This window comes from Carlito syrichta, unplaced genomic scaffold, assembly GCF_000164805.1.
Source record: "Carlito syrichta isolate Samal-C Ts95f unplaced genomic scaffold, Tarsius_syrichta-2.0.1 Scaffold122965, whole genome shotgun sequence".
Lineage (NCBI taxonomy): Eukaryota > Metazoa > Chordata > Mammalia > Primates > Tarsiidae > Carlito > Carlito syrichta.
The window spans coordinates 1,927-11,512 of record NW_007067061.1 but is presented as its reverse complement, the minus strand read 5'-3'; the positions used below and the strand labels follow the sequence as shown (position 1 = coordinate 11,512).

Below are 9,586 nucleotides of genomic sequence, written 5' to 3'. Positions count from 1 at the left end.
GATACCACCTAACTCCAGTCAGAATGGCCATTATTAATAACTCAAAAAATAACAGATGCTGGAGAGGATGTGGTGAAAAGGGAACACTCCTACTTCTTCAAGGAACCAATTCTGTCAGTTAAACTTTATTTTTCCTACATTTTCAACCTATTCCTTTCAGTTGACTTCTTTCCTCAGAAGTATGCACAAATATTTTCTCATCTGTAAGAACAAATAACCTTTCTTAACTCCTTCTAGCCATTGCTCTTTTTCCTTTTGGTTAGAGCCCTCTGAAAAGTAGTTGGTTGGCTGGGCATGGTGGCTAGCACCTGTAAGTCTAGCACTTTGGGACACCAGGGCGAGAGGATTGCTTGAGGCCAGGAGTTTGAGAGCAGCCTGGACAACATAGTGAAATTCCCATCTTTACCAAAAGAAAAAAAAATTAGCCAGGTGTGGTGGCACATGCCTGTAACCCTAGCTACTCAGGAGGCTGAGTCAGGAGGATCATTTGAACCTGGGAACTCAAGGTTGCAGTGAGCTATGGTCACACCACTGTACTCCAGCCTGTGTGACAGAGTGACACTTTGTCTTTAAAAAAATAGAAACAACAACAAAAATGTAGTTGACCTTTCCTATTAGTACTTTTTTATCTCCCTTCACCCTTCAGCCCTCTGTGATCAAATTCCCATATAAGGTACTATTGCTCTTGCTGAGGTCACTCATGATCTTTGACTTGTTACCTCTAAGAATCACGTTTTCATCTTTGCTCTATTTTTATCTCTCTGTTACATTTGGCACTGTTGACCCTTTTTTCTTTGAACCCTTTTTGTAGTCTTGACTTTAATCCAACTACTCCGTCCTGTCTTTTTCTACCTTTTGGGCTTCTTTTTAGCAGGCTGACTACTGTAAGTAGTTTTTAAGGTCTTTTCTCACTTTTGGTCTCTGCTTGGACACTATCAACTATGCACACAATCTCCACTACCATCTCTGTTCAGATTGTGGCCAAATCTATACTGTGACTCAGATCTTTCCCTCTCCTGAACTTGAAACTCACATATCCAGTTGTTCACTGGATTCTCTATTGCATGACCCTCAACGACATCAAACTTATCATGGCCAAACTGAATATTCTTACCTACTCCCACTGCTACCTAAAACTTTCTTCTTCTTCTGTGTTTGCTATTCAGACTAATGGTACTGGCATCCACCTAGTTACTAAGCTACACATTGCAGAGTCAGCCTTGACTCTTTCTTCTCTTTCATCTCATATCGATTATTTCACTATGTTCTATTAAATTTCCTTCTTTTCTTTTTTTAGTCCCATGGCTACTACCTTACTTCAGGCTCTTATAGCCTTTCATGATTTTAGTGTCTCCCTGACTGGTCCTCGTTTATATAAATTTATGTCCTCCCAATCCATTATCCTTACTGCCACCACTGTGACCTTTCAAATTGCACACCTGATCATGGCAGTCCCCTACTTTCAACTTCCTATTGCTACCAGATAAAATGCATAATTGAGGCTGCGCACAGTGGCTCATGCCTGTACTCTCAGAACTTTGGGGTGTTAAGGATTGCTTGAGCCCAGAAGTTTAAGACCAGCCTAGGCAACATAGCAAGATCTCATCTCTACCAAAACAATAAAAAATAAATTAGCTGGACATGGTGATGTGTATCTGCATTCCCAGCTACTTAGGAGGCTGAGGCAGGAGGATCACTTGAGCCCAGAAGTTCAAGGCTGTGGTGAGCCATGTTCGTGCCCCTGCACTCCAGCCTGAGTGACAGATTGAAACCCTGACTCAAAAAAAAAAAAAAAATTTGAGCCGGGCTCCATGGCTCAGCCTGTAATCCCATGACTTTTGGAGGCTGAGGTGAGTGGATTGCCTGAGCCCGCGGGTTCGAGACCCACCTGGGCAACTTGGTGAGACCTCATCTCTACAATAAATCAAAAAATTAGCCGGGCGTGGTAGCGCATGCCTGTAGTTCCAGCTACTTGGAAGGCTGAGGCGGAAGGATCGCTGGAGCCCAGCAGGTCGAGGCTGCGGTGGCCGGGAGCGGCCACTGCACTCCAGTCGGGGCGACAGAGTGAGACTCCAACTCAAAAATAAATAAATAAATAGATAGATAGATAGATAGATAGATAGATAGATAGATAGATACTGCACTCCAGTCGGGGCGACAGAGTGAGACTCCAACTCAAAAATAAATAAATAAATAGATAGATAGATAAATAAATTTGGTTGGTCTGACCCATTCCCTCTTGGCCATCTCTGTTTCTACTTACTCTCTCATTCCCAGCCTAGCCTGAACCATTAACCAAACTACTTAAGCATTCCTCCCCTGTGCCATGCCTCCTTGCCTGTGTATATGCTGTTATGTTGCTCCCTCTGCCTTGGATGTCGTTTCCTCCTGGTTCATCTGGCAAATGCATGTCCATCTGTTAAGACGCACTGTTTAGTTGTCTCCTCCCCTCTGGTTATCTTTTGTGCCTTTGTTGTAGCTGGTGTGGATTTTCACTGTTTTATTTATCATTGATTTGCAGTCATGCATTTAAATGTCTGTCTTCTTTGTATTCCCAGTGCACATCATAGTGCCTCTTGTGCAGTCACTCAGTAGTTATTGGTTAGGGGTTCAGATGAATGAATGAGTGAATCAATTAATGTCCTTCTTCCTTGCCTGAGTAAATGCTACTCTTTCTTCGAGGCTCAAGTTTCCCTGGCTCCTGCAAAAGGATATAGTTACTACACATTATTTTATAACAGCAGTTTTTCCACTGAATTGTAATTATTTACCATTGTTTACCCTGACTTGTTTGTGAGCTCCTCAAAGGCAGAAACTGAGTCTCATCTTTGTATCTCTAATACCTATCACATACCTGGCTTATGGGGTACCCAAGTGTTAGAATGAATAAGTAAATGATCAATATCTATCATTACCAAATTGCTCAGGCTGAATAACTGCCCAGATCTTTACCTCATTTTGATTGTATAAAAACCTGACCTAAGATAGGCTAGCCCTTCCATCTTAAGTTAGGAGGATTTGTGGTTATAAGACTAAAACAGATCATTATCAGATCTGGAACTGGAATACAGAACTGTTCTTTTTGAGCATAAATTCTTCCTCCTGCTCACTTCTTCCTCTGAGAATTGATCCTTGTTTTCTTCAGAAGTTTTGTGAATTTAGAACTTCCTTTGGTTTTCTTTTTACCCTGTATCATGGATTGTTTTCCTATTAGGTAAGCACACCTTCTCTTGCATTTCATTATTTTCTTTTTCATTCCCCATAGAGGATGCCAATATTATGAGAATAAATTAATATATCCCAGTAAGAACAGGTTTTCTGTGCTTAAGGGATAGTATTTGGCACATCTTTATTAACCCAACATGCTATGTAAAGGTTGCTTATGCTTTTTTGCCTCTTGTCTTCACAGGCAGTGAAGGTAGAAAAAGCCAGTGTCTTAGTCCATTGTTCTGATGGGTGGGACTGCACAGCACAAGTCTGCTCAGTGGCCAGCATCCTCCTAGATCCATTTTATAGGACATTCAAAGGACTCATGGTAAGATAGCATGTGATTATATTTTACTTTACATGAGTGACAGACTGTGAAAAAATCAAAAAGAACTCTCAACCAACTTGTTTTTTTGCAAGTATGAGCTCTCAATCTACAAAAATAGCCCTGCTTTTAAATTTAGCTTCTTTCAGTTGAATAAAGTGTTTGCAGTCTATAAATGTTCTTTTGTACAGTGAACATATTTCTACCTATCAGAAGGTAAATTGCATGTAATAGGCTTTTGCAAGGAGTAGGAAAAGCTCAAAGAGTTTGCAAAGCTGAATGGGTGACTGTTAAATAAATAGGCTACCTGATGTGCTCGTCATCTTTAACACATCAGCTGTTTGAATGTTAAACTCATAATTGTTTTTTACTGCTGAATCCAAAACTTCTCAGTTGATCTTTCTAAGAAATAGAACTCACAATAGTGGCTTATCCTCATTTGTTCAGAAATTTTTTTAAATGTTCCAAAATCATTCTGTTATTGGTATAAACCCAAATGCTGGGTTTGGATTTCTGTTTTTCAAAGATTGAATTTAATATCATGCTTCTCAGGATTGCATTTAGTTATGGCCCAATGATTTGTCATGTATCATGCAAAGGCCAAAGGAAATGTGACACTGAATACAAATACAGAATGATTTCTTTTGAAAGCATCTGAAATTTGAAGGCAGCCTGTACAGGCCTATAAATTAAATCAGTTACTTAGTTATCATTTGGGAAATTAACTTTATTTTATGATCAGTTCAACCATTTTAGCTAAGTGTTCTGACATTCTTGTGTGTATGGTTAATTCATGTTATGATTTTCCTAATGCAAACTCTTCTTTTTTTTTTTTTATAAAATGAAGATCCTCATAGAGAAGGAATGGATATCCATGGGACACAAGTTTTCCCAAAGGTAAAAATATATTCGTTTTGAGGGCGGGGGCTGAGGAGAGTTCATTAGGGTGAAATATATCAAAACCCCAGTATGCTCCTGTATAGGAAGGAGCAGTGAGTTAAACATGTCATAAATCTCTTTTCATCAAGAAACAAATGTTCCAGATACTATGCTAGGGCACTAAGTTTACAAAGGTAACCAGAATATTATCTCTGCCTTCAAGGAATATAAGTATTTATATCAGACTGTTAAATATTGCAGGGAAGGACAAGGTATCACAGGTGTCAGAGGGAAAAGTGCTTAATTCTGCATGAAGAGGTCAGGGTAGGCTTCCAGAAGTAGGCAGCATTTAAGGATGAATTTTTGGAAATGAATAGAAGTTTAATAGTTTGCTATAAACCAAACAGCCTTACTAAAACTTTATGTATGTTATCAGAACAATCAATAAATATTTGCAAAATACCTAACAATGTGCTGTATACCATAGCAGGTCCCAAAGCTAAATCAAATGTAAGTTTTACTCTCAAGGAGGTTATAATTCAAGTCTTATTTTCTCTCATTGGTGTGCATTCATTTAATTTTATTTAATTGCCACTCTCTAGACATTTGGGCCTATCCATTTATTCTTCCTTCATCAATAAACACTGGACCAGTCAATATGTTGGGAATTGGGGAGACTGAGTTAAATATGGTCTCTGAGTTCCTTCTTTTATTTATTTATTTTTATTTATTTATTTTTTGAGTTGGAGTCTCACTCTGTCGCCTAGACTGGAGTGCAGTGGCCACTCCCGGCCACTGCAGCCTCGACCTGCTAGATTCCGGCGATCCTTTCTGCCTCAGCCTTCTGAGTAGCTGGAATTACAGGCATGCGCTACCACGCCTTTCTGAGGCAATCCAATCACCTCAGCCTCCCAAAGCGCGGGATTACAGGCTGAGCCACCGAGCCCAGTTGAGTTACTTCTTTTAAAGAAAAGAAAATAAGTGATGACAGTATAGTATGATAAGTGGTAAGACAGAGGAACACATAAAGGCAAAGAAAGCTTCCTGGAATAGGTAACATTTTTTTAACTGAGCTTTAAAGTATGAGTATCCTGCGCCTTTGGGAGGCTGAGGTGAGTGGATTGCCTGAGCCCGCGGGTTCGAGACCCACCTGGGCAGCGAGACTTCATCTCTACAATAAATCAAAAAATCAGCCGGGCGTTGTAGTGCATGCCTGTAATTCCGGCTACTTGGAAGGCTGAGGCGGAAGGATCGCCAGAGCCCAGCAGGTCGAGGCTGTGGTGGTCGGGAGCGGCCACTGCACTCCAGTCTGGGCAACCGAGTGAGACTCCAACTCAACAAAAAAAAAAAGTGGGAAAGCATAAAAGCATTAAATAGGATGACGTATTTGAGGAACTGCAAGCAATTCAGTATGGCTGATTCATAGGGTGTATAGGGAGAATAGGGGAAATGAGGCAGTGGGAGGTGGGCAGTGAAGAGAAGATCATTCAAAGCCCTGTTTTATTTTTTTGTCTTTATTTCTTTTTTGAAGCTAAAAGGTTTGTTTTATTTTGTTTGGTACAAGTAAACCTATATTGGAGGACTTTGAACAGGGCAGTGACGTAATGATCAGATCTGTATTTTAGAAGTATCCCTCTGACAGCAGTGTGGAAGATTGCAATTGGATGCACAAGGATGAGTTAGAAGGCTATCAGAATTGTTGAGTGTAATGGGACACATACAAGGGTTTTCAAGAAGTAGAACTGACAGAACCAGGAAATGAGAGAAAAAGTCTAGTAGAACTGAAAGTGCCTGTCTTTAGTAACTGGGTTTACTGAGATAGAGGATACATGATGATAGAGGGCAGGTTTTAGGGTAAAGATGGTTTCAGTTTGGAACGTATTTGGCATGTGATATCCGAGAGGAGATGTTCAGTAGGGAGACTCTTTAGTACTAATCTGGAGCTCACCAGTTTTGAACTGGACAGAGAGGTTTATAGGTTTGAGAGTTACCTGTATGTAAGTTTAAACCATGGATTCGGATAAGGCAACCCAAAAGATTGTATATAGAGGAAGAAGAGCCAAGGAGCAGGACTGAGCCTTCGATAATACTGACAATATGAAAGTCTAGTCAAGGAAGGAGTCTGTGCAGATGGCTGTGAAAGTGTGATTGGTGAGATAGGAGTAAATCTAAGGCTAGGAAAGGAAACAAATAGAGAAGAATCTCAAGTGAATAGTCAGCAGTGTCATATGCCTCAGAATAACCCAATAATTGACTTGGGCAATATGCAGATCCTTAGGGATAACCACTTGAGAAACTGGTGGAAGCAAAAGCCAAATGGTAGTGAACGGAAGCATAAGCAAGAGATAAGGAAGTAGAATGTAAGAATAAATCTCCAAGAATCTAGATCCTGAAGGGCATAGAAGAGAAGCAGTGATACCTAGATAGGGTATGGGCTTGAAGACGGGTATTTCAAGACAAGAGAGGTTTGAGCAGTTTCTTGTGCAAAGAAGAGAGAAACATTAAAGAACATAAGATCGAAAATATGAAAGAGAGTGAGTTTTTGGTGGAGTAAGTCTTTTGAGCCAACAGGAGGGGGTGAAAGCTCCAGTACAAAAAAAAAGATTAGCTTGAGCTATAACTAAGAACACCTCTTCCATGGAGACTGGGTGGGAAGACAGGCGGGGAAGGAACTAAGTGTTTGACTGTCAGAGACAATAGTTAGATCTTTACTTGATGGTCTTGATCTTTTTCAGTGACATTGTAGACATCAGTGTGAAGAACGATATGAAATGTTAGGAGTTTGAGAAGATAGTTTAAATTTTGCAAAAGCTGTAAGGGTAATGGGAAAATGATGTTAAGGACATACATAAAGATTACTTGAGAAATTAAGTCCCAGCTGAGTGTGGAGACTTAATTTTAAATGGTGTGAAATTTTATGGTTTTATAATTTTCTTGAGCATTATTCATCAGGTTGAGGGGGCAGAGAACATAGATCTGTGGTTGGATTTTGAAGGAGAATAATGACAAGAAAGGCCAGAAAATTGAAGAAAAGCAACTGATGGGACAGTCTATGGAGTCTAGGCTGGATAAGGAAGAAAGGGAAGCTAGCAGGAATCTGGCATGCGAAGAGGTCCTGAGATGAGAACTAGAGAAGATAAGAAGATGAGCAGCCTTTGGAAATATAATATATAGTGTTCAGAGTGGGATATTGCAATTAAGATTTCAAAAGGTGTGGAGTAAGAACTTCTAGGTGAATTGAAGAACTATAGTTTAGAAACAACAGTAGGAGTTTAGGTGTTTGTGAGCCAGGTTGCAATTATATCAGAAGGTAGAGAACATTCAGCATAGAAGTTGAGGGAGTCATGTAGGTTCCAAGTGGAATAGTGTTTCCAGTAGACTGGTTGGTAAAAAAGGAATTATCGGGGAGAAAAACATAAAATAGTTCTGGGATGAAGTTTTATTCATGCATTTAATAAAAGTTTCTTAACCCTTTTCCCGTGTACCATGAGAATACTCGCTCTTAGTGCTTGCGGCTATACCATTTACCCCGAGATAACTCACGGATTACAGTCCTAACCTCACCCCTAATGTTTGCCACAAAATATATGGCTTTTATTATTATTTTCACAATACTCTAGTATAGTGATAGTCTGTTTTTAGTAGTGGTATTTCCGTTTACAAAATATAGTAATTTTCTTCTTCTTCTGGGTAATTCTCAGTAGGATTAGAGACAAGTTCTGTTTAGAAATATCTACAAGAACAGTTCTTATGTTGTATTTTCACATTAAAAACCAGTCATATTTGCTTCAGCATCAAAGAGCATGTTTATATAAAATTAAATGAATGTGGCAGTGAGCTGCACTTTTTAATTTTCTAAATGGGAAATGGGTTAAATACCTATTTTGTGACAGTCACTGTGCAGTAAGCAACATATATATGGTCCTTGCTCACATATAGCTAAATGTGGCTATTTAAATTTAAATTGATTAAAATGAAATACTATTAAAAATTCAGTTCCTCAGCCACAATAGCCACATTTCAAGTGCTTAACAGTTAGTGACTACCATATTGGACATTACAACAACAGAACATTTCCATCATTGCAGAAAGTTTTGTTGGAGAGAGGTTGTAAGACAAAATAGACTAGATGACCAAGGGGTTTACAGTTTGGATGATAGTGAAGGATACCAGTGGCTAAGAGGTCTACTGTGTTTAACTAGTTTTGAAATTCTGGCTGGCATTTTGATATGAGGCGCTTCCTTGCCAATGCCAACAGAGACAAAAGGTGACCTTGTTATAGTAATCCAAATAGTGTAATCCCTGATGCTAACCAGTATCTTTCTTTACCTTTATTTGCATCTCTCAGGTGTGGCCACCTGGATGGGGACTCTAAAGAAGTATCCCCTATCTTCACCCAGTTCCTAGACTGTATTTGGCAATTAATGGAACAGTTTCCCTGTGCCTTTGAATTTAATGAAAACTTCCTGCTGGAGATCCATGACCATGTTTTCTCCTGTCAGTTTGGAAACTTCCTTGGAAACTGCCAGAAGGACAGGGAAGATCTAAGGTGAATTCAGTTTGTAAGAATATGCTGAGTAGGGAGAAGGAATGAGTGCAAAAGAAATTACCCACTACCTAGAATTTGGGATAGCAGTCAGGAAAGGGGAGGAGGTAACAATAATAAAAAGAACCATTGAAGCATAAAGCACTCATTGTTTGCACAGGTATTTCCCAGAACCTAAGGTTCCTCATCATCTGTAAAATAGGAATAATAATGCCTCCTTTTCAGAGCAATCATGAGGAACCAAACAATGGATGTGCAAGGGCTTTGTTAAGAATCAATTGCTGTACAGGTATGAGTGAGTAGTCATTATCTATAGTCATTTTTCTCACTCATATCAGAGATCACAAAATGGCAGCTCACGGACTGAACCTGACCCAAGCGAAATGGTTTGTTTAGTCTGTGGAGTATTTTTTTTTAAACTGTGAATTTGTTGCCAATATTTAAATGTCAGGAGATTTCACATAAAAATCAGTTGTTTTAGGATTTTTTTTTCCTAAATAAAAAAGCTGCTGTACCAAGATATTCTGGGAAAAATCAGGAGCTCTGGCAACATTGTACCTGCATTTTCTCACGACAATAATCAACTAGAGCGTAATAATAGCTGCTGCATTTGGATGAGGCAAACTCAC

The 9,586-nt window shown here is 39.4% G+C and overlaps 1 protein-coding gene across 1 annotated transcript in view; it reads left to right on the top strand.

The window, feature by feature from the left end:
* Positions 1–9,101, top strand: part of MTMR8 (myotubularin related protein 8) — a 47,278-nt gene extending 38,177 nt beyond the window's left edge. Inside the window, exons 9-11 of the mRNA XM_008048240.2 lie at positions 3,410–3,535; positions 4,380–4,429; positions 8,760–9,101. Of these exons, the coding sequence (XP_008046431.1) occupies positions 3,410–3,535; positions 4,380–4,429; positions 8,760–8,964 (381 nt within the window). The 3' untranslated portion in view covers positions 8,965–9,101. The remainder of the gene's footprint in view (positions 1–3,409; positions 3,536–4,379; positions 4,430–8,759) is intronic.
* Positions 9,102–9,586: the final 485 nt, after the last annotated feature.